The 26,362-nt window shown below is 16.8% G+C and overlaps 8 protein-coding genes across 8 annotated transcripts; 5 read left to right on the top strand and 3 right to left on the bottom strand.

Moving 5' to 3' along the window:
- Positions 1-28: 28 nt before the first annotated feature.
- Positions 29-3,611, top strand: PGAL8A_00101700 (conserved Plasmodium protein, unknown function; the record flags this gene model as incomplete). The annotated part of the gene is made up of 3 exons (XM_028672832.1): positions 29-36; positions 276-2,461; positions 2,611-3,611. Coding segments are annotated over 3 exons (3,195 nt in total), but the record flags the coding sequence as incomplete, so codon positions are not given.
- Positions 3,612-4,367: 756 nt separating this feature from the next.
- On the top strand, positions 4,368-5,369 carry PGAL8A_00101600 (conserved Plasmodium protein, unknown function; the record flags this gene model as incomplete). The annotated part of the gene is made up of 1 exon (XM_028672821.1): positions 4,368-5,369. One exon carries the CDS (start codon positions 4,368-4,370, stop codon positions 5,367-5,369), a length of 1,002 nt encoding a protein of 333 aa, XP_028526132.1.
- Positions 5,370-6,171: 802 nt separating this feature from the next.
- On the top strand, positions 6,172-7,041 carry PGAL8A_00101500 (conserved Plasmodium protein, unknown function; the record flags this gene model as incomplete). The annotated part of the gene is made up of 2 exons (XM_028672810.1): positions 6,172-6,379; positions 6,839-7,041. The coding sequence occupies 2 exons, from the start codon at positions 6,172-6,174 to the stop codon at positions 7,039-7,041; spliced, it is 411 nt and encodes a 136-aa protein (XP_028526131.1).
- A 1,912-nt stretch (positions 7,042-8,953) lies between these two features.
- CAP (cyclase-associated protein, putative) lies at positions 8,954-10,104 on the top strand (the record flags this gene model as incomplete). Its single annotated transcript, XM_028672799.1, has 2 exons — positions 8,954-9,245; positions 9,632-10,104. The coding sequence occupies 2 exons, from the start codon at positions 8,954-8,956 to the stop codon at positions 10,102-10,104; spliced, it is 765 nt and encodes a 254-aa protein (XP_028526130.1).
- A 1,116-nt stretch (positions 10,105-11,220) lies between these two features.
- Positions 11,221-12,912, top strand: PGAL8A_00101300 (conserved Plasmodium protein, unknown function; the record flags this gene model as incomplete). The annotated part of the gene is made up of 1 exon (XM_028672788.1): positions 11,221-12,912. One exon carries the CDS (start codon positions 11,221-11,223, stop codon positions 12,910-12,912), a length of 1,692 nt encoding a protein of 563 aa, XP_028526129.1.
- A 546-nt stretch (positions 12,913-13,458) lies between these two features.
- On the bottom strand, positions 13,459-19,851 carry PGAL8A_00101200 (hypothetical protein; the record flags this gene model as incomplete). The annotated part of the gene is made up of 1 exon (XM_028672777.1): positions 13,459-19,851. The coding sequence occupies one exon, from the start codon at positions 19,849-19,851 to the stop codon at positions 13,459-13,461; it is 6,393 nt and encodes a 2,130-aa protein (XP_028526128.1).
- Positions 19,852-20,877: 1,026 nt separating this feature from the next.
- Positions 20,878-22,849, bottom strand: PGAL8A_00101100 (hypothetical protein; the record flags this gene model as incomplete). The annotated part of the gene is made up of 2 exons (XM_028672766.1): positions 20,878-21,888; positions 22,496-22,849. 2 exons carry the CDS (start codon positions 22,847-22,849, stop codon positions 20,878-20,880), a joined length of 1,365 nt encoding a protein of 454 aa, XP_028526127.1.
- A 1,825-nt stretch (positions 22,850-24,674) lies between these two features.
- Positions 24,675-25,103, bottom strand: PGAL8A_00101000 (conserved Plasmodium protein, unknown function; the record flags this gene model as incomplete). Its single annotated transcript, XM_028672755.1, has 1 exon — positions 24,675-25,103. One exon carries the CDS (start codon positions 25,101-25,103, stop codon positions 24,675-24,677), a length of 429 nt encoding a protein of 142 aa, XP_028526126.1.
- Positions 25,104-26,362: the final 1,259 nt, after the last annotated feature.

Here is a 26,362-nt window from a genome sequence, read left to right as displayed (position 1 = left end):
TAAAAAAAAAAAAAAAAAAAATGTAACAATGAATTTGTGGCACATTATTTTATATAATGTTTNTGCAACAAGTTGATATCTTTTTTGTCACAAATTTTACGTGTATTTATATATAGAGAGAGATATTAAGAGAAAGATAAAAAAAAAAAACGTTTATATTTTATATGTTTTAATATTTCTTTTTATTAAAAACTTTTCATTAAAAAAATTATATAATGTTTTATATTTTACAATTTATTTTAAAAAAAATAAAAATTTTTTTGTAGTGAAAAAAGAAAGGATTTAGAGGAACTTTTAGATCTAAAAAAATATTATAATGAAATATGTGAAAAAATTGTAGATAAATATAAAGATGTTGTAAATCGTTTTGAGTATGATAAAGATATAGTTAGGTATATCAAAACCAATAAAATAAATGATGAAATAGAAAGCGAAGATTGGTTATATTTTTATGAATTATTAAAAGATCGTAAAATATTAGAAAGGTGCATTGATATGAATAATAATAAAGAGTTAATATTATTTAATAGCTTTCATTTAGACGAAGAAGCAAGTTTTATAAGTTGTTTAAATTATTACATTAAAGTAAATAGATATAATAATGTGAATCATAACTGGATGGGAATGAGTGAAAATCCATTTAGCGAGTATGTAAGTAATAATGAAATTTCTTTTTATTATCATAACAATTTCAAAAACAAAGATGATGATAAAAAATTTTCTTCTTATATAAATATACCCTCAAATATAGAAGAAAAGAAAAATATAGATTCTACATTAGAACATAAAAAATTCTCTCCCTTGTATTATTTATTATATATACAAGATAATGATAAATGGATATCAGGAATAAATAATTCAGGTAATATCCTTCATTTGAAAAATATTGACTATATATGGAACAAAACAGTAAGAGAAAATAATAAAATAAAACTATTTCATTTGATAACTTCAAATAGTGTAAAAATGGATAATATATATTATAAATTAAAAAAAAGAGATGAAGAATTAACAGCTGAAAATATAGATATTGATAAAATCTTATGCGTTAGTCAATTGGTATGCGCTTTAGGTATGTTAGATATTGGAGGATTTTATATTATGAAAGTGAAATTATCTTTTGATAATTTTCTCTTGTCTGTTTTTTCTATTTTATCTATTTGTTTTAAAAAAATAGAAGTGTATAGACCTTCTTGTTGCTATTTAAGGGATGTAGTATTTTTAATAGGTATCAATTTTAATGGTATTACATCTATATTTCTCTCTAGTTTAAATAATTGGGTTCAATCAGCACAGAAAGAATTAATATATTTTTCTGATACTAAAAATAAAGATGACAAAAATGAAAATGGTGAGATGACTAAAACAAAAAATTATTTAAATAGCAATATAATACCAAGAAAATGGATAAAAAATACTTTTTTCCAAGAATATAAAAATTGCATCAAGCATTTTATTGATTATCTAATTTATTACTTAAAAAAATGTATAAATGTCTCTAATATTAATTTAATTAAAAAAAATATTGAAAACACAAAAAATACCTATGTTTCAAAATTTTTTGAAGAAAACAAAATAGTAGATATTAAAAAAAAAGATAAATTACTACATAAATTAGTTAATATATATGAAGATAAGGAATTATTACATAAATATGTTCATACAGATAATGAAAATGATTTATTAAGTAAAAAAGAGTGGGGAAATTATTCCGAAAATTTAGATTCCTGCTATACAAGTGACGAAGCTATATATAGTAATAAAAAAATATCTAAAATAAAAAATATGCCATTTCATATTGAGAAAAGGGAAGCATATTTTGAAAACATTTACAGCAAAAATTTAGATTGCAATAATAATATAAAAAGATACAGTAAGAGAATTGCAAGTCTTCTAAAAAAAATAAAATACAAAAATAATAAAGAAAATATGGGAGAGAAGGAATTGTTTCAATTAGATAAAGAAATATTAAAGAAAAGAATATTTTTTATGGAGAAAAGTTTTCTTTTAAAACAAGAAAATGAATTTCAATTTTTATTACAAAAACAAGCATATATAAATAATAGAAATTGGTTTAGGACATATTTACAAAATGATATATCAAATTTTGAGAAACCTTTTTATTTAAAGAAAACTATTTTTAAAGATATTTTAAAATGCAGATATTACTTATATTATAATAATTATCATATGCATATAAATAGTTTAAGGCAAATATTAAAACAGTATGAACCACTGAATATTACATATGTAAATTATGAATTAGAATGTAGTGTTATTGATTGTCTTTTTATTTTAAAAAATTGTGCCAATTGTGATATTTTTAAAGATTCGAAAGTTTTAGAAAACTTCTTAGTCATAAGTACAGAAATCAGTGTATATAATTTTTTTTCGAAATTTCAAGATGGTCATTATGTTTTACTAGAAAATGGAAACGCAAATAATATTGCAGATGAATATGGTAACTAAGATATATAAATAAATATACATAAATATAAATATATATATGTGTATATATGACTGAAAAATAGTATATATATTTGATACCTGTTAAAATATATAAAAATAATTAATTATAAAATAGTTATTTATTTTTATTTTATTTTTTAGAATTAGACGAATATAAAAAAAGTAATGTTTCTTTTATAAGCGTTGAAAAAATGTATGAAACTAGAAAGCCATATAAAGTTTTCAGTGAATTATTAATAAATAAATTAAAAAAAAAAAATGTTTGTTCCCTTATATATATAGACTTAAACTCAATTTTTCCTAATTTTGTACACGTAGTTCAAAAAGAATTAAAAATAAAAAATTATTTTGTTTCCAGTTTAATTATAGCTTTTAACTATTTAATGAAAAACGGAAATATGATTTTGCGTTTAAGTAGCGCACTTACATTTTTTACAGCTGGTTTAATTTATATATTATTTTGCTCTTTTGAAAAAATTGAATTTTTCTTACCTCCTTCATGTGATGACATAAATTTAGATTTTTATATTTATTGTTATAATTTCAATGAAAATTATGTTTATCGTCATTACATCCAATATATATGGGATGCAATAATATGCAATCAATATATGGATGAAAAGATTTTTAATAAAGAAGATAATAGAAAAGTAGAAATGAAAGAAAGAAAGAGAAAATGTGATATTTATTTTTCTACACCCATAAATTTTATTATGAATAAATATTTTGTATTGCTTTTAAAAAAATTTAATTCTTTTTATTTTAAGCATCATATAAATATATGCTTGAGTTTTGCGAAAGAGCCAAAATACTTTTATCATAATAAATCATTAATAAAATGCTTACTAACTCATTTTTTTAAAGCTTATGTTATTCAAAATAAAGGATTTAGTAAGTTATATAAATCCATAAATATTAATTGTGATGAATTTGATGAAAAAAAAGATGAAACTGAAGATGATGAAATAGAAGACAGTGATGAAGATGAAAAAGATGAAAAAAGTGAAGATGAAAAAGAGTTAAATGAAGAGGAAAATATTCTTAAAAATTCATCTAGTGACTCAAATTATTCTATTATATATGATTACAAAAATGTTCCAAGTGAAATATCTATATCAGAAACTGTTTGGGAAAGTTCTTAATTAAAAAAAAAAAAAAAAAAAACTGTTTCTATTATTTTAACTTAAATTTTTTTTTTTTTTTTAAATATTTTCAATAAATTTTAATATATCGTTAATTTTTAAATAATTTATATTCCCTTTTTTTTTAATCATTTTGTTCTTTTTCACATTTAAAATTATTTTTTTTTTTTAATTTTTTGTTATTCTTATTAATTTAATTTTAAAAGAAGATTAAACTCTATATTTAATTTTGCAAAAGAAAAATAAGAAAATTAATATATTGTATTTTAATAAAAATTGAATATAAAAAGTAATTTTAATTTAAGTACGAACTCTTTTATAGGAGTGGTAAAAAAGAAAAGTGAAATTAAAAATGTTATGATTCTCAATTCATATAACTATGTTTATATTTATATAACTTTAGGTTTTTTCAAAAAAAAAAAAAAAAAAAATAAACATCAAAATTTTTTTTTAATTTAAACTTTTTTCCTATTATGTATATATATTACATAAATTTTTTTTTAATTTTTTTAAATTATCTTTTATTTTTCTTTTATATTAAATATAAACTTTTTCTGTTAATTTTCATTTTCAATGAATTTATGTATTTTTTTTTTTTTTTTTTTTTTTTTTTTTGTTTAATTTATATTCTTTTTTTCATGTTGAATTTTAATTTTCATAATTACTTTTTGCACTTTAATAATTATTATATATTTCTACTTTTTGTATTCTATTTCTTTTTTCATAATTTTTTTTTATTCAAATTTATATACATTAATGGCAATAAGTTTATGTAAGATATTACGAAGAAATAATAAAAGAGTTCACTATGAAAAAGGGAAATATATAATTCCTAAATTAGATACTACATTAGACACTAAATTCGATGAATCAGGAGAAGAAAACATATTTGATCCACCATTAAAAGCAAAAGATGACTTGCCTTTATATATGCAACCATCAGAAAATAACAAAAGTTGGTCAGAAGAATGGAGAGACAAAGGATTAAAAAAAGAAGAGAACAAAAAGCATAATTTTCTATCTTCAGATAATTATGCATATAATGTTCCATATAACTATAAGATAGTTATTCCTACCAAAAAAAATGTAAAGGATGATAAAAACATAAAAGAAGAATACAGTCGAGATGTTAGTGATACTTTATCCTACACTGATTTCTGTGGGTTTAGAAATCCTTCATTATCTACATTTGATAATTACAGATACTGGCAAGATAGTGGTTTTAAAAAATTTTTGAATCGTATTTTTCCAATTAAAATTCCAGAACATAAAAAAGTTGATCCTTTATTAAGAGAATATATATATTTTTTGCATTCATTTGATCCCTATAGATTTACATTTAAAAAATTAAGTGGAAGATATTTTTTTCCGGAAAGCACAATCAAGTTAATTTATAAAGAAGAAAGTGTTAAGAGATTTTTAGCTGAAAATCAATTATGTGACGAAAAAACAAAAAGAATTACTAAAAAAGAAGCCATATTGAAAATTAAAGAATTAATATATTCCAAAAAAATAGGATATAAAGAAATTGGTGATTATGAAAATATAAAAAATGAAGATGATGAATTTGTTGGTTATAAAAATACATTTGATCAAATAAATAGACAAGTTATTCAAGTAGAATCTATCTCTTCTTTTCCTTTACCTGATAGAAGAGATCCTGTACCAAAAAGAGTAGATATTGATATGCCAGTTTTTAATTCAGCAAATGTAAAAATTATGAATTGGATAAATCCAAATGATAAAGTTATATTTTAACAAATATGGATATTCATTTTATGAAAAATTTTTAATTTGTTTAATTTATTATTATAATTATTTTTTTTATTTTCTTCAGTATAAATTTGATTATTTTGCTATTTTAAAACTAAAAAAAGCATTATATCTTATTACCCCTTTTACCTATTCATTTTATGAAATTAGATAAATAGACAAGTTGAACAATATTTATTTTATACACATATATACATTTATATATATTTTAAAATATAACTTTACCATTTTGATCTTTATATATTAAAATATTATATATATATATATAATATTTTTTTTTTTTATTTTTTTTTTATTTTATTTTATTTTATTTTATTTTTTTTTTTTTTTGTATACCCTCTTTTTTTATATTTGCACATTTAATAATTATTAGATATATATTGTAATATTATCCCAAAATATTTTTGAAAAAAAACTATAACATTTGTTTTAATTTGTAAAATGTTGAATTTCATTCTATAAAAACATTTTTTATTTTATCTTATTTAAATAAGAAATATGAAAAATATGTCTTTTATACTTAAATTGCATAAGTTACAAAAAGAAAATTTTTTAGGAAATGTTTAACAAACGAATATAATTTTTTTAAAATGTTGCATAATTTCAGAAAATTATTATAATAAAATAAATATAAATTAAATCTAATAATTTAGTAAAAATAAACAAATAAATGTATATTTATTATTTTTTTTAATTTCTAAGATTAATAATTTTATTTTTTCCACTTTTTTTTTTTAATGTTAATCTTTGTTAATCTAAACAAAATTTGCTATTTTATTAAAAAAAAATGAAGTTATTTGTAGTCACTTTTTTTTATTTTATTATTCTTAACACATTATATGCAAAGGATGGTATTTATATTAGTAATAAAAGAGAAGCATTTAGAAATAAATTTAAGAAAAAGAGTAGTTTACATATATTAAATAATGATTCGGAAAAAAATTTTTTGCAAGTTAAATCAGAAAATATATATGATCCATCGATTGTTTATAGAGGTCTAACTAAACAAAATTAATAAAAATTTACTTTTATTGTTCATATTTTTATTTCATAGTATTATATATTTTGAAATGAATAAAAATATACATAAATATATAATATTTTTATATTCTTATAAAATTTTTAATTTACTTTATATATATATATATAGAAAGAAGAAAAAAAAAAATTGAATTTAATGAAGCATAATATGTTAATTGAAACAATATATTAAGACAAATGCATAAATATTAAAATATTGCATTTCATTAATGTATATTTTTATTATTTTTTCTATAGTTTTAATTAATAAATAGAAATATTATTATTGTTTCTATTAATGTTTCAAAAACATTAATAAATATTTTATTTCTAATACAATATTTATAAAAAATGATTCTATTTTATTAATTTCATTTGTTTTTCTTCTTAAAATAGTTTATAATTTCATGTAATAATATTTTTTTGATTTTTAGGTATGGAGAATAATGCACTTGGAATATCTACTATTTATTATTCACGTTTAATGTGGGGAGGTGTAATTTTTTTGGTTATGTTTATTCTAGTTAGTAGTATTGGAGTTTATTTATATGTTGATAATTTAGAATATAATTCTCCAAAAAAAAGGGGTATTAGAAATACAACAAATTATTATGTTACTAATCCTCATTTCCCATAATATTAGTTGAAATTTTGAAAAAAATAAAATATATAAATAAGAAACAAATTTAGAATTCATTAATAAATATTTACTTTTAAATTAAGGAATATAAATATATACTAACACTATACTGTAAATACTTAAGTAAACTAACATAAATATATATAGTTAACTTAATAATATATTTAAATAAGTAATTTTATAAAAAAAATTATAAAAAATTAAAACGAAAAATAAATGAAATTTATTCTTTTATTTTTTTAAACAATAATTTCTAAATTTTAAAACAAAGTAACATTATTAAAGACTACCTTTGACAAAATATTCAAAAAAAAAAAAAAATAAATAAATAAATAAATAAATTAAAAAAAAATTAAAAAATTATGAAATGTTATTATTTTTATTTTGTTAAATGTAATAGTAACATTGAAGATAAGAAATAATAAATTTTAAAAATAAATTTAGGGTTTATTTAATATATATTTATAACAGTGTTTAATAAATAGAATATATATATGTATATAAAAATATTTCCTTGTCAAATAATTTTTTCATTTTAATCTTATTTTTTCCTTTTTTTTTTTTTTTTTGTTCAGGAGGTTTTGTATTATTGTGATTTATATTTTTAATTTCTCTACCTATTTTATAATCCCTAATTATCAATTTTTACTAATGTATATATTTTTTAAATTGTTTTAATTTATTTACATCATCACAATTCAATGAGAAAATTTATCTTTTCATTGTTTTTTTTTTTTTTTTTTTTTTATGATTTTTCCTTATGTATAATAACTTTTCATGATTATTTCTTGGTCTCAATTTATATATATAACTACTTTTCCTTTTAGCACTTTTACTACCAAATACAATTTGTTTTCTTTATATATACATCCTCTTTTTAATTACGTTCTTTCATTATTTTATTTATTGACTCTGTTTTTTTTATTTTTATAAAGGACATACAAACTTTTTGTTACTTAAATAACACATAGTATTATAAATATGTATCAAAAAAAATGTCCTTTTAAAAAGAATATATTAGCTAACATCAAATTTAATGTTTCCATTAGAATTAAAGAAGAATTTAAAGATTTTGTTGTCTTGATGAACTCTCTTACTCAAAAAATTATAAACTTTAATAAAACTTTAAATTCTGTAAGTTTATAAAGAGAACTTTCATTTCTTTATATTTACTTTCAGATTAAGTAGCATTCTTCCTATGTTTGTCATATTTTGTAAAAAGCAAAAAAAGAATTAATTATAATTAGAAAATGGCAAGGAATAAAATTAAATAAATCTTTCTTGTTTCAATCATTGAAAAATGATAAAATTTTCAAATATTAAAATGTTCTTTTTTTTTAAATTAAATATATATGGATGATATATATATCTTGAATATGTCTGTGTGTGTGTGTGTGTGCGTTTTTTTTTTTTTTTCTTTATTTGATATGCTACCTTTTATTAATTCATTCTTTGTTATTTTTTTTTTCTTACATGCTTTACTATTTTAATAAAATTTGTTTTTTCATTTTTTTTAATTATTTTAAATTTTAAATAAGGTTAAGTACTATTTTAATTAAAATAAAAAATTGTCTACAAATTTGTTTTTATCTATATCTTTTACATGTTCTACTTTTATCTTTTTATTGCTTTAAAAATATTATATTAAATATCAATATTCAATTTTTCAACATTTTGATATCTTTATATTATAAATTTTATTGTATGAACTGAACTTTAATCCATTTTTATTTTAATTTTTGAATGTTCTTTTATCTTTGTATAATGTTTTTCATTTTTTCAAATGGTTATATAAATATGCAATGATAATTTAAAAAAATTTTTATTTTTTTTTTTTTTTTTTGTTTGTTACTTTATCTAATTGTTATTCATTTTTACATATTTTTTTTTTTATGATGTGAAAAAAAAAATGGCTATTTTTTCATGTTGCACTGAAGTCCAGTTAGCAAAAGATAACTATCATATTAAAAAATTTAATGAAAAAAAATTGAATAATGATAATAAAATAAAAAAAGAAAAACTTAACAATAATGATATAAAAAAAAAAATTAATAATGAAAAAGAAAGAAAAATAGATGACAAAGTAAAAGATAAAACATCTAACAATTCTAAAAATAATAAATTCAAACAGAAAAAAAGTGAATTTAAAAATAAGAAAAGAAATTTTCCTAAAAATCAAGAAAACATGACTTCTGAATCAGGTAGATAAAATGTTTTTTTCACAAATTAAAAAAAAAAAATAAATAAATATATATATATATATATATATAAATGATATATTTTTTTTTTTTTCTAATAAAAATCTTAATTTTAATTGTGTGAAGCATTTATTTCTTTTCATAGTGTTTTTATATTCTATATATTGTATGATTTATATTCAGTAGTTATTTAAATAATATAACTTTACTTTCACCTAATCAAAAAAATTAAAAATTTTTAATTTTTATATATTTTATTATATTAATTATTTCTATCTTATTCTTAAAATTTTTGTTTGTTTTGTTGCTAAAAATATCCATAAAGATCATTAACCATTTTTTTTTTTTTTTTTTTTTTCTAATAAATCCTTTTTTTTTTTACATAACAGTGTTAGAACTAAAAGATAATCAATGGAATGTTTCTAATTTCAAGAATTCAGGAACTGTTAAGTTAAATGAAGTTGAATTAAACAATGCTGTTAATATATTTAACTCTGAAAATACCACTTTTGTAATAGAAAATGATAAATTTAAATCATTACAGATTCAAAAATGTGTAAAATGTAATATAGTTTTAAATAATTTAATATCTTCAATTGAAATTATTGATTCTAAAAAAATAAAAGTTCAAGCTCTTGGAAAATGTTCCTCTATTACTATAGATAAATGCGTAGGCGTAGATATTTATTTATCAAAGGAAAATACTGAAACAGAATTTACAACAGCATTATCAGCTGAGATGAATATTCATTTAGAAAATGAGGATAATGATTGGAATGAAATTACCATTCCTGAACAATTTCAACATCAATTAGAAAACGGAAAACTTAATACAAGAGTCTCGGATTTATATAAGTATTAAATTTCTATATATTTTTTAATACTAACATATAATAATTATCAATATCATTTAAAATCTTTTGTATTAAAAAAATTTTTATTAGTATTTGTTTTTATTTGTTACTTATATATATAATTTTAATAAATATGCTTTTTTTATTTTATTTTATCTTTCATATCCTTTTTTCTTTTTTTAATAAAAGGATTATAATATTTTTAACTGGTTATATGTATCTTCTTTATTAATGTTGAACACTATTAAACACATAAAGAATTTTATCATTTTTTTAGAATAAACAAAAGAATATTTGTCAAATATAATGCATAATATAAAATATTATTCAAATGCATACATTTATTTGAAAAAAAATGAAAAAAAAAAAAAAAAAAAAGAAAAAAATAATTTGTAGAAATGTTTATTTAAAAACTAAACTTTATATTAAATAGAAAACTTCTAACAATATTTGCAATATTATTATTTCTTATTAATGAAAAAATATAAACAACCAAATAAAAAAAGTTAATAGAAAAATAGGAAAAAAAATACAAAAAATATAAATATATTAACTTCATAATTTTTAAATTTTTCAGTGAAAATAAATTTAAATATTATAAGAAAATAAAGAAAAAGGTATAATATAAAACTTTCATTAGATAAATATGATTAATAAAAATATTTATTTTTAAAATTTGTAGAATTATGTTAACATACATATATATTAAAGATTATATTTATATTAACTTAATGCACTTTAAAAAAAAATTAAATTGGCATGAATATAATTCTTTTTTTATTTTTTTTTTTTAATTCTCAAATAAGAGAAAACAATAAAATAAATTTTTTTTTTATTGTAGGATTATGTATAATAAAATAAATAAAAAATGATATATTTTTTTAACATTTTTGTATATATAAGAAAAAAGAACTTATAAAAATAAATTTTTAAAAATATATTGCAATAGTTTTTTACATCGAAACAATTTATACATTATTTAAAAAATATAATAAAGAAATAAAAAAAAAAAAAAAAAAACTAAATTTATTAATCAGTTGTTTTAATGAATTAATTAAAAATATAAAATATTTTAAATTTACTTCTTTTTTTTCTTTCTTCCAAAAATATAATTATTTTACAAAATGAGAATTTTAAAAAATACGTTAGTGAAATGTAATTTTTTTCACACCATATCAAAAAGAAAAGTAGGTAACATTTCTTATTTAAAAGGAATAAATGAAATATATAATCAACAAATTATAAAAAACATAAATTTAAATACCCTTGTTTTTCAAAGGAATGTAACAAATAGTGTTTTAGAAAAAAGAAAAGATAATGTAGATGAATACATGAGCAATGATGAAATAATTAAATTTTTTGAAGAAAACAAAAATATGAACATAGATAAACTATATAATTTAATAAAAAATTTAAGTAGAAAAAAGATTGATGACAAGAAAAAAATTGTAGAAAATGAAAAATTTTTAAACATTATTGAAGAAATAGAAAGTCGTATCAATATAATGAATACAAGATATTTATGTAATTTTTCCTTAAGGTTAGTAAGTATATCAATAAACAATGATGAAATAAAAAGAGTATTAACAAAAATAAGTGAGCATTTATTAAAAAAAATGAATGTAAATCCAAGAGATTTAGTTGGAATATGTTATGCATTAAGCTTATGTAATAATATGAATGAATATTTTTTTGAGCACGTAAAAAAAGAGACAATTTCAAACATTGATGCTTTTACACCAACATTATTAACTCAATTATTAGAAAGTATGAGATTATCACAAAATCTAGATGTCGAATTAACTAATTTAATAGTAGAGAAGATGTGTGAAGAAATTGATCGTTTTACTACAAAAGATGTAAATTTAGCCTTAAAAACCTTGTCAATGGCAGGTATACCAAGAGGTTTTTTGATTCGTCGTTTATGTAATTTGGTTTTTGATAACGTATCACACTTTCATCATTCATCCTTAATAAATATTATTTATAATTTAACGAAGTTAAAATTTACAACAACAAATCATATAGATGTAATATATAAAAATGTTGAAGAACATTTGGAAAATTGTAACATTACTACCTTATCTGAATTATTGTATACATTTTATATGAATGAAATAAATGAAGAAAGTAAAATAAATAAAATTTTTGAAAATATTAAATATGATCAATTTAATACTACAAAAACAGCTACTATAATTGATTTTATTCATGCTTCTACTTATTATAACAAACATATAGAAAAAGAAAAATTATTAAATTTAATTGATTTATTATTTAAAAGAAATATTCCAAAGTCATTGACTTTAATTGCTAAAATAAGAGAACCAATATATTTTTTATCAGCTGATAATAATTTTAAATTTGATTTAAATAATATTTCTCCGTCATGGTTAAATGCTATGAATGATTTCTTAAGAATTGATCACGAAAAATTACAAGCATTAAAAACTTTTCATGAAGTTCAGAATGTTTTAAATTCAATTGCATCAAATTTTCAGTTAAATTTTGTTCCCCTACAAGTTATTCATTCTTATTCAGTAGACTTTATTGATCACAATAAAAAAATTATAATTGATTTAGATACAATAGTTAGGCATACATCTTTTCAAATTAAGCATAAATATTTTGAAAATTTAGGTTATAAGACAACCAAAATTCAGTTTTGGAAATGGAGAAAATGCAGAACAGAAAATGAACAACAAAATTATTTATGTGATATTATATATTCAGTAACAGATACAAAACAGAACTTACAAGAAATTAATCAGGATCCAAATGAAAAAAAAATTAATATTAATGAGAAAGAAAATTAAATTTGTTAATTTTTTGACTAACAAAATTATATATATACATATATATATATATTTTTTTTTTTTTTTGAGTTCATAAATGTACTAGGTAAAATATGCATATATTTTTTTTTTATTGAATAAAAAAAAAAAAAAAAAAAAAAATTTATATTTTAAATAGCTATTTATGAAAAATATCATTATTTATATGAACATTAATATTTTATTATAGAATAAAATGAACACGTAATATAAAAAATTATTTTAAAAATAGAGATCTAATGATTATTAATTAAAAAAAAAAAAGTGGCGGGAAGCATATGGTTTACATATATATAAGTTTATAATATTTTTTTTTTAATATCTTATTTTAAATATATATGTCTATTTATGAAATAATAATAGTGATAATTTTTATAAGATATGCACAAATATTTTTACTTAATTATATAAAAAAAAAAAAAATATTAAATAGTATAGTGATGCAAATTAATGAAAATAAAAAAAAAAAAAAATAATAAAATAATAAAATGGAAATATTTTAATTATATATATTTATAATTTACAAATTTATCTATTAATTGGTGAATTAATATTATCATTATCTATGTTATTAATAACATTAGAATGATTAATACGATTATAAAATATCTTTCTTAGAAAATTAAAAATAGCATATAGAAAAAAAAAAACAGGATATAAAATTGTATCTATTAAAATAAGAAACGCAACATATATTTGAGTAAATTGATTTCCTTCATTCTCTGCTAAGTGACATCTTAATATCTCTAAAATATATAAAGAAAAATATATAAAAACTTGTGAGAAAAAAAATTGCGTATTAGTAAAAAATGACTTAAATTTGTTTGTTAAATAGGAAAATAAATTATCGCTATCATCATAAACTGATATGAGTGCTAATAAGCCATCTTCGTATATTAAAAGTAAAAATATTAACTTTTTTTGAAAATTATTTTCATATTTTTTTTGATTCATCACGTTTAGAAAAGGAAAATAATTTTCAATAGGAAAAAAGGATACATGAATTATTCTCAAAGACTTATATAATTCAGGTAATTTATCTAATGATACATAATATGGTTTACTCATTTTATTTGTTTCAGAATTTTTTAATGATAAGTATAATTTGGAATTTTTTAAAAAAGCAATAATATTCCCATCACTATTTATCCATTTTTTATCTGTTTTTTTATTTGTATTATTTATAAAATCTTGCAAATCTGATAAATCTGTAAAGTTATAATTTTTTGAATATTTTTTGTAAAATTCATAAAATTTATTTGCACAATTTGTTTTGTTAAAAAAGGAGCTGAAATAATAGTTAGTTAAAGACGATAAAATTGAAAAAATATTACCGTCCTGATTTATATCAAGTAATTTTTTTTTATTTCTCGTATTATTTATTTTTGATGCTACATCATGTAAATTTATAGAATATTTGAATACATTGGTTGGTAAAGCAATTTTTTGAATACATTTAAGTTTCAATGAATAATTCATCCTTTTTTCTGGTAGTTTATTTTTGTAAAAAACTAAATAATTTTCTTTTTTTTCATCATTTTTTTGATATTTATATACATTATTATTCCATTTTGCTTTTTTACGTTTTTCACTACTATTGTGTTGAATATTTTTATTATTAGTTTCGTTTCCTGTGTTTTTTTGAAATTGCGATATTAAGAAATCCGTTTTAAAATTAGTCAAATTAATTATATTATATATATTATAAATGTTGAAATAATATTGTAAAACATTATTATATTTATACATAGATATAGTAATAATTTGCTCTTCCTCATTATTATTATTTACTTCTTTTATTAAAAAAAATTTTAAGTTTTTGTTTTGTTTTTTCTTATTAGTATTATAATTTGGAATTGATATTTCTATGGGCAACTGAGGAATTTTCTTATTCACGTATTTATATTTTTCATAATTTGAAATTAATTTTGATAATTCTACCGATCCATAACACATATATTTATTATCATTTTTATTTCCAAAATATATTCTTTTATTTGTTAATTTTAATAATGATATTTCACTAATATGAGGAAATTCATACAAATAAAATAAATTTTCCTTAAGATAATTATTGAATAAAACTTTTTCATAATCATTTAATTCATTTAAAGAATTTATGAGAAATATTTCTTTTTTTATAATTTTTAAATCATTTTCATACTTCTTATATTTTTTCATTTGTTTCTTTTTTATATTAAAAAGATCTATTTTATTGTATAAACTAGCTTTAAAACGATATAAACTTTTCATTTTTTCTTTTAGTATTTTTTCATAATTTAATATCATAAACTTATAATTTTCTATATTTTTTATACTATAACTCTTTTTATTTTTTAAATAAAATTTATATACTATACTTTCTGCATTCATATCAAGAAACATGCTATATATATTTTTAAATAATTCATTATTAATTTCATAATTTCTATTAGGAAAAAAATAAAACTCGAAGTTGTCTACCATAATTGCAAGTTCTTTTTCATAAAAACTAATTTTATTTTGCATATCTTCTCTTTCTTTATTTTTTCTGTAATATTTATGACTTTCTTTTCCATAATGCTTTGCATTATCTCCATCCAAGATATCTTTTTTAATACACTTTTCATCTTCATAACACTTTCTTTCTTTTTTCTTTTTTACCTTTTTGTAATTAAGAATAAATTTATGAAATTTAATCTGCTTCATTTCAAATATTTTTAAATTATATAAACTTTGTCTATAGAGGTATAATTGTTCTATTTTTAAATCTATAAATTTCATATATATAATATAATTTTCTAAATTTTTTTTCTTTTCGCAATTAAATGATAATAAATCATCTAATTCTTTTAATATAGTAATAATAAATTCAATGAAAATATTAATAAAAGGATGGGTTAATATATAATTGCTATTAGATAATAAATTTTTATTTTCTTCAATAAATCGAATCATGTTTTTTGTTGTAGTAATATATTTTATAGTTTTTAGAATATTTAATTTCTCTTCATAATTCCTTAAATCAGTAAAAATGCAAAAATAAATATACTTAATAATTTCCATTTTGTTTTCTATGGATGATATATTATTCTTATTTACTTTTATGAAATTATGCTTTTTCTTATTCATTGAAAGATAGTCTTTTTTAGAAAAATAATAAAAAAAGTAAAATAAATATTCATCAAAATAATTTATACTTTTTTTCTTTTTTATTAGTTCAATATAATATGAATTGTTTCTTTTTAACATATTTTTGTTTTTAAGACATTTCATTTTATTAAAGAAAAATATACTCATCAATGAGTTTTTATTATCTACTAATTTTATTCTATTAGAAAAAAGGAGATCATTATTTTTTTTTTTTTTTTTCAAAGTGATATAATTATTAATTTTATTAACATAATTTTCTTTTTTTAAGAATTTTTTTTCATTATAGTAGAAACATAATACTTTATTAGTATTATAATAATAAATTTTTACCTTTTTTTCTTTGTTATTGTTATTTATTCTTTTTTTTAGTTCTTCTCTATCTTTTATCATTTTCTTATATATATTTAAAATATATCTAAGGAATGGTTCGAAATTTTTCTTATATCTTACAGCAAATTTATTTTCATTTATAGAAATTATCTTATCTTTAAATAACTCTAATTTATTTGTATTCATTAAAGGAAAATATATTAGTCTATTTACAATTTCTTCATTTACATAGGTTTTGTATTTAATAATAAAATCAAAACTTTTTTTGTTAACTATAAAATTTGATGAAATAGAATTTAAAGTAATTGTAGTTATGTGTTTCCATCCATTTGAATTTATAAAATAATTTATATATTTAACATGATTCTTTTTATTTGATTTCTTATTTTTTTCATATATGTTTAACTTTTCACAAGTGTTTTTCCTAATTATGAAGGAATCATTTAATTCACAAATTTCTTTATTTTTCTTTATTTCTTTACTTTGATTTTCTTTTTTTAAATATTTTAATAAAATGGTAAAATAATCTGTATAAATATATGAATCATTATTATAGTAGTAATTATTATTCTTGTAAATCAATAAATAATATAAAAAGAATATTGAATAAATGTTATTACTTTTAATATACTTAATATGGATAACTTTTTCGTCATATAAATTTATTATTTGGGATTCTAAATAATTAAACAGAAGATTATTTTTATATATATATTTATTTTTTTCACAAAATAATAAATAATTAAATAAGATCACAAAATTATTTATTATTTTCTTCAGAATATTAACTAAAGTGTTATAAAAAACTATTAAGTAAATTACTATATAGCGAATATTAAAAATTATTTTACAAAAAATTTTTTTGTACCAAAATAAATTTAATTCATTTTCATTATTACATAAACACTCATAATAAGAATTTTTTTCATCAAAAAATATATTCTTATTAGAAGATTCCTTTAGATTAAAATTTATATTGTTATCCTTATATATATAATTCTCCATTCTAAACAAATTCTCCTTCTTTTTATTAATAACATTTTTGTTTTGATTTATTATTTTATTAAAAAAATAAATTAATCTAAAATTTTTAATAACATTAAAGGAAATACATGGATGAAATTTTCCTAAATCATTGAACATACATATGATTTTATTATTATTAAAAAAATAATAAAAACTATATTTGATAAACAAAAAATAGTATTGAAACAAATCATTAAATATAAAAAAATATATCTCAAATGATAAATTAATTATGTTAAGTAAGTATTTTAAAATATAATATGGTAAAAATATTAAACTTTTTAGTTTCTTATTTTTAATATTTGTTTCTTCATTATCAAAAACATAATAAATTTTATAAAAAAGCTTTTTTTTTTTATATAAAAATTCATATAATTTAATATTTTTATCATTGTATACAATGTCATAATATGTATGTATTAGCATTTTGCATATTTCGTTTTTTGAAAATTTTTTTTGTATGTATGAATTATGTTCAAAAAAAGAATTAGTGCATTCATTTGATTCACAATTATTAAACATATAACTTGAGAAATTATAGAAATCATTATTTTTATTATGATTACACAAATAGTTTATTATTCTTTTTTTATCACTAATGTTATCTTTTAAAAAAAAGTGTATATCTATATTACTTTTAATATAATTTTTAAATTTCCTTTCATAATAATTATTTTTTTCTTTAAAAATATTCTTTATGTTCTCAGTATTGTCTTTTTCATTGCTTTTTTTTTTATATTTATTTTTATTAATTATATCAAAATTATTCTTTTTTAATACATTTCTCCTTTTATGTTTATTAAAGTAAAATTTGTGATATTTTCTTAATCCTTCTAAATCATTTTTTAATTTTAATATATATTGATGATAATGTGAGCTAATTTTTTTTTTTAATTCAGTTATTTCATTATTGAATATAATATGCCCATCGTTAGTAAACTTTTTTCTATAATCTTGTTTTATTTTATTTTTTATAATAGAATTAGAAATTATATTTTCAACAAATTCATTTAAAGATCTACTATATATATATAATTCACTTTTATATAAATTAGAAGATGAATTACCATTATTTTTTAGTTTATTGTATAATATTAATAGTATCATTGAGTTATTTCTAATATCATATATAGTATCTATTTGAAAATATTCATTATTTAATAAATTTAAACTAGTATTAGATCCTTCTATCATATTGAGTTCTATTTTTGATATAATTTTTTTAACATTATTTATATTTTCCTCTGTTATGTTTTCATCTTCGTATTCATATTTAAATTTTTCAGAATTTGATATAATTTTTGACGATGTATTTTTATCATAATTCTTTAATTTTTTTCCTTCATTACTTTTTTCTGAATTAACTCCTTTATAATCATTATAAGAACAATCTTTTATATTTCTATATTTTGTAAAAATAGGAATAAAATGTTTATTTTTTAAGTTTTTTTCTCGGTTCTTACAATATGCCTCACTCTTTTTTTTTATTCTTTTTAAAACTTTGTATTTAACTAAATTATTAATTACAAGATATTTATTTAAATATATTTTGCGAAATACATTTCCTAATAATAATAAATTCTTTCTTTTTTTGTATAATTTTGTTTCTTCTTTTTTTTTATATGTATTATTGTGTTCTTTTTTGCTTTTATTAAATACTCCTAATACCATACCATTTCCCTTTTTATTGTTATCACTTAAATAAAATGTTATTTTATATATAATTTTAAGTATTTCTTTTAAATTTAAATTATCTTCTGTAGGTAAATTATAATATTTGTCTAATTCTAACGCTTTTTTTTTTATAATATTCCATACAGAATTAGTTTTATAATTCTCTTTATAATATATATCAAAATTATTATTATCTTTAACTTTTTCATTAGATATGTTTAACATATTTTCATTAAAATTTTTATTCTTTAAATTATTATCTTTATTTTTTATGTATGATATTTTATCATTTTTTTTAATTTTTTCATTTTTTATATCATTCGAATAAAAATTTTTGTAAGTTGAGAAACCATCATTATTTTGATATGTATTCTTCTCATTAAAATTAATTATTTCTTCAAAACTTTTTTCATAATTAAAATTTTTTAAATTAAATTTTTCTAAATTTGATAATTTCTTTGAATTATCATTGCTTTCATTTTTATCGGTAAAAAAAAAAAATTCTGAATATTTTCTATACTTTTTAAATATTATTTTACGTAATTTAATAAAGTCAATATCTTTAATTGAAAAATATTCTTCTTTTTCTTTTTTTTTAAATTTACTTGAATACAAAATTTCAGTATTAAATGGAGAATAATTATTTAAAGAATCTTCAATTTTATAATTAAAAAAAAATATAAAAATCAAAAGTGGCAACACTGCATATATTATCAACTTTATGCTATTATATCTTTCTAATGAATGAAACAAAGGCATTATTTGTTTCTACTATTTTAATAAAAAAAAAAAAAAAAAGTAAAAAAATAATAATAATAAAAGAAACATTTAACTTTTTTAATATTAATTAGATTAAATATATAAGAAATATTATTTATAGTTTTTTTTTTTTTTTTTTTGTATTATTTATTTTTTCTTTTTATTTCTTTTATGTTTCTTTTAATTTTCTCCTTTCTTCTACAAAAAAAAAAAATTTAAATAAAATCCTTAAATGATTTTGATAAAAATAAAGGCTGTCTACTCATTTTTAATTGATATTTATTTTTTATTTTTTGAAAGAATTAACTCAAAATAAAATTTCCAGATTGGTTTAACTTTAAAAAAAATTAAAAAAAAAAACAATGAAAAATACAAAAAAAAAAGAGCAAAAAAAAAGATATATTTAAAATTTCACATAATTATAATTATGAAAATAACAAAAATTATTTCTATAGGAATATAATAAAAATAATATAATTGGGGCTTGTTAAGCATAAATGGTAATTAAACTTATAGAACTAATTTAAAATAAAAAAAAAAAATACGATAATTCTTTGAATATTTAAGAAAAAAGTTTTAATGAATTAATTATATTAATTATTATATAATATTTTGATAATAAAAAAAAAAAAAAAAAAAAAAAAAAAAAACGTTTTTAAGGAAATGTTAAAAATATCAAATTTTGAAGTATCTATTTATTTTTTTTTTTTTACTTATTTTAACATGTTCGTGTTTTGAAATTTTATTATTTTTTAGAGAATAATAAAAATAGTTAATATATAAATACATTTATTAATGTAATATGTTGAATTACTTATAAAATATTAACAAGTTATAGAAAAAATTAAAAATAAAAAGTTATTTTTTTCTAAATTATAAACAAATTAAGAGAAAAAAAAAAAAAATTAAAAGTATAATAATTTAATTATCGAAAAACTATAAAACAATACACAATAAAAAAAAAAAAAAAAAAAATTTATATATATTAGTTAAACAAAAAAAAAAAAATTTTTTTTCTATTATTTTTTAATGTCTTCTTAAAAATAAAAACAACATAATAAAATTATCTCTTTCAGATGGTGAAGAAAAGATCAATGGAACAGATGAATTAATAAAATGCAGAACTACACATTCTTCTTGATTAATTTGTTTTTTTTGTGTTTCACTAAGTAAATTAAAATATGATACATCTATGCAAGTTTCATAAGATAAGAAATCTTGTAAAATATCAAATATTTTACCTTTCATTTTTGTTGTAGAAAAAAATCTGATAACATTATCATATATTAAAATTTTACAATCAGATATTCTTCCATTTTTTGAAACTTTTTTAACATTAACTCCTAAACTATATCTAGACATTAATTCCATAGCTTCTTCTGAAAATTCTTTAAAATTTATTCTATGATATGATTTTATTAAACTAAAAAATAAACATAGTTTTAGTTTATCTTTAAATATAATGGGAAAGTAATAAACTTTAGATGACTTTTTATAATTAATAACAATTAAATTCAAATTTTGCATGTTATTGATTTTTATATATTTTGAGTTGATTAAATGATCTTCTACTTTTATTATATTTTCTATATTTATTTTTATAGTTTTATTATTTGATAATTTTATGCTTATAACTTTTTTAAATATTGACATATTTGCTGGTAATAACTTACCATTTTGGGAAATATAATAAATAAAAGTTTCTTTTAATTGATAATAACTTTTTAATAAATCAATAGCAGCATCAAATTCATTTTCTATTTCAGAATTATTAATAATGTGCCTATTATTTTTGTACATTTTTTCTTTTTCTAAATTAATTTCATTCTTATTAGAACTATCTTTTTCGAATTCTTTAATTTTTTCAGTGCCCCAATGAACTTTCAAGTTTGCTTTATTAACAACATCTACTAATTCTTTTTCAATCAAAGGATTTTCTATTACATCTATAACGCTCATTTTATTTTTTCGGCACAATATTTTATAATCAATTAAACTATATTTTCTTATCTTTCCATTATTATTATTTATAATTATCTGAAAAAAAAAAAAAAAAAAAAAATTATAATTTTAAATTATAAAAATTGTACAAAATTAAGGAAAAAAAGAAAAAATACAGTTTACTTCAAATAAAAAAATATGTTAATATTTAAAATCAAATTTTAACTGTATTATAAAAATCAAAATTTTTAAAACAAAAAACTTTCCGTACAAAATATTTATATACAAAGAGAGTTAAAAATAGTAATTAATGTATTAAAATCTTAATTAAAAACATAACAAAAATTATAATATATATATAATTCTGAAGAAAGATATTAATGAATGTATAAAGAAGAAAAAGAAAATTAAAAACATATATTTTTATATGTATGAATATTTGTAAAGTTCTTTGAAGGTATATACTTTATATTTGAATCATATCTTACAACAAAATTGCAAAATATTAAAAATGATATATAGTGATCATATATTTTTTTTTTCATTAAAAAAAAAAAAGAATTATTTTTGTAACATGTTGAAAAAAGTTAAACAAAAAATTTTTTTTATATTTTATATTTTTTAAATCAGTTATTTTAATATATATATATATATATATATTATTGTATATTATTATTATGTTTTTAATTCAATAAAAGATTACCTGATTTTCTATAGCTTCTTTTTTTAATTGATTTATATCATTGCCATTATAATCTTTCAAATTTAAATTTTTTTTATTTAATATATGTGAATCTATTTTTGTATCAAAAAATATTTCATCAACATTTTCAGCTAATATTCCAACTTTTTCGTCAACAATGTCTTCTTTTTTATTTTTTTCAACCAGTATATTTTTTTTATATATTTCATTTAAATCGAAGTATTCAAACTCATTTGGTTTAAAAGATACATTAACTTCAGCATTTTTATTATTTTTTTTTTTATTTTTTATATGATCCTTATCACTGTCGTCATTTATTAAATTACAACTTCCGTTATAATTAAGATCAATCATTAGAAGAAAACTTTAAAATTATTCGAAAAAAGAAAAATAATGAAAAATGAAAAAAAATTAAAATGTTTTTAACAATTTTAAAAAAAAACTGGAATATATAGAGAAACCTTTGAATATATATATATTCATGGAAATTATGTGAGAAAATAATAAATATATCATTTCAAAAAATATTTTTACAAATTAATAGACATATATGTTGCAACAAAATTTATTTTATATATTTTTATAAAAGAAAATCTTAACGTTTAAAAGGTTGGTTTATTTTTTTTTATATACTCATTTTATATAAATGCTTAAATCTATACATGTAGTAGTTATATATTTTTTTGTTTCATTATATGTATTTCTTTTTTAATCAAGATATAATAAAAAGAAAAAAATAAGAAAAAAAAGAATAAGAACAGAAAATTATAAGTTAGGAATAAAAAATGAATATATATTTAATTATGCACACATATAAGCATAACAAAAAAAAAAAAAAAAAAAAAAAAAAAAAATATATAAATATATGTATATAACATACAGTTATAAAAATTATAAATATTACCTCTCTAATAAAACATCATAACTTTTTTAAAATTTTCATAAATTTTAGTTGTATAAATCATAAAGAAATGAAAAGATAAAATGAAAAATACATAAACCGAATTATATTTTTTAATTAGCTCCCATGTTTTAAAAAATAAAGTAAAAATGTAAGAAAACAATAATAACAATAATTATAAATCTCATTTTTTTTTTTTTTTTTTTTTGTATTTTTAACTCAATAAAATATTTTTATATTACTTTTCTATATAGGACAAATTTTGCAAATTTTGTTTCATAAAGTTACAATAATTATCTTTTTTCATTTTTTATTTTTTTAAAATTATTAAAAAAATTTTTGATTAAAAAAATAGATTAAGACAACGTTATTTAGTTTTATATATTTTTATTTTACGAAATAATTCTATAGGATAATGAAAGTTTTCTAAAAAGAATAAAATGAAAATTTATTTAAAAGTTATATAGAAATAATGATATTGTAATATAAATTTGAAAATACAAAAAGACTACTTTAATCAAATGCATTAGTATATTGTTCCTTGTGTTTCAATTTGTTAAATAACTCCGATATTTCTAATAGATATATAATTTGTTTTAGAAAAATAGTGCATTTTATTTACAAGAAATATTTCATATTACTAAATGGAACAAAAAAAAAAAAAAAAATACCATATAAATTGTAAGGAATTTCAAAAAAACCAAAAATTAAAATGATTATTTATATAGAATATAAAAATTTCAAATAAATGAAAATATTTTACATTATCAATAAGTAATTATAAAAATGATAACAATAGGTAACTAATTTGTAAAAATTAATTAATTTCCAATAATGAAACATCCGAAATGTATGTAATTAATATATGCAAAATATATTGAATTCTATTTAAATAGATTCAAAAAAGTAATTTTTGGTTAAATTAATTTATGAAAAGTTTTAATTAGAAGTAGAGGTTCTATTTAACAAACAAAAAAAAATATATTGTTGTATAATTTAGTAAGAAAAAAATAATAAAATTATTCGTTATTTATTTACTTATTTTTTTTTTTAAGCATATATTAAAAAAAAAATACTGTGCATTAAAGTTAAGAATTAAAATATGAAACAAAATTAATATAATTACAATAATTTAAAAAAAGATAATTTTATTATATTAATGTCTATATGCTTTTTATGTGCATTCTCTTTTTTTTTTTTTTTTTTATATATATATTTTCTTATCATTTATTTTAATATCTATTATTAAGAATAATAATATTTACTACAATAAGAATATTAAAAAATATCTTTATCTTTATCTTTATCTTTTTGGAATGATAAACTTTGAAAAACAGAATAATCTTGTAACTCTGGTTTTTTATATTTAAATCTACTTGTTTCATTGAAAATTTTAAAATATTCTAAAACTTTCACATAATTCATAGGTTTATCTGTTTCTTCTTTTTGATTAATAGATGATAAACATTGCAAATATCTTACAGCATCTATTTTACATTTAGAAAATGTATGAGGATATTTTCTTAAACAATTAATGAATTTTCCCCATAAGCTATCACAAGGATTTTTTTCAAAATTTTTTTGGTTTTTTTTTTGAATTTTATGTAAAATTTCTTTTCCTTGCCACCACTCAATTAAAGGAAAATGTTTTTGTAATTTTGCTACTGGAAATAATAACTCATTATTTCTTTTTTTACTGCTATTCATTTATTTATTTTAACAAAAAAAAAAAAAAAAAATAAATAAATAAATAAAAAGATACAATGTAAAATTAAATATATGAAAAATAAAATTTCATTATTATTTAAATTTTTATATAAATAAATATCTATTTTAAAATAGTTGTAAATTTATATAAACTTCTTTTCATATGTCATCTCTAAAATACTTAACATATTTTCATTAAAATGACTTTCTTTTTTTTTAATGTATTTTTTTTATTTGTAATATTTTATTAATATTAATAAAAATCACAAAAAGATAACATAAAATTAAATTTGCGTTTAAGTAAATTTCGTATATATATTTAATAATATAAAAATTTCCAAAATATTATAAATAAAAAAAAAAATATAAAGATCATTATTATTAATGAAAAACTAATAAATACATAAAAATTTCTCTGTTTATTAATTTTAAGAATAATATATTTTTTTTTAATATATTTTATTTATCTGAAATAATTTTTTATAAAATACAGTAAAATAAAAACATTTTTTTTCTTAACAAAGAAAATGAAAAATATGTTTTAGTTATAGCAAATTTTTATAAAATTTTTTGAAATATAATTATCAACAATTTTGGAAAACATAACATTTTCTCATAAATAAAGATCTATATAGCTACACATAGGTTTTTTATATTAAATATTTAAAAAACAAATTTACAAAATTATATACATTTAGTAACCACATTTCATATATATATATATAATTTCCTTAAAGTATTTATTTATTATTTTTCTACTTTTTATTTTTATATCCTGTAAGTACGAAATAACACATTTCTTAAAAATATATTAATGATGATCATAATATATATATATCTTTTTGTCATAAATATTTAACAAAATGAAGTTTTGTTTTTTTAATTGCAAATTGTATGAAAATTTTATATTTTTTAATAAAATTAATTTGTCAATTAATATAATAAAAAATTTTTTTTTAAAATGCTTTAATATAAAATACCAAGTATTTAAATGATATTAATATAAATTGGTAATAATAATAATTTAATGATGTATATATTGTTCATTAAATTATTCAAAATTCTACTGTTTCTTTATAAAATAGAGATATTTTTTATTTATATATTTTAGTTTTTCTTTCATAAAAATATATTTTCTCTTTAATTACCAATCAAACCTTAAATTATTTTATATAATTCATGTTGTTCTATGATAAGAAATTACAAAACATAAGAATAATAAAAGTTTACAAGAATAAAAAAAAAAGTTATATAAATTC

This window comes from Plasmodium gallinaceum (assembly GCF_900005855.1).
Source record: "Plasmodium gallinaceum strain 8A genome assembly, contig: PGAL8A_v1_62, whole genome shotgun sequence".
Taxonomy (NCBI): domain Eukaryota; phylum Apicomplexa; class Aconoidasida; order Haemosporida; family Plasmodiidae; genus Plasmodium; species Plasmodium gallinaceum.
The sequence above is the reverse complement of the archived record's forward strand: the minus strand, read 5'-3'. Positions and strand labels throughout refer to the sequence as shown.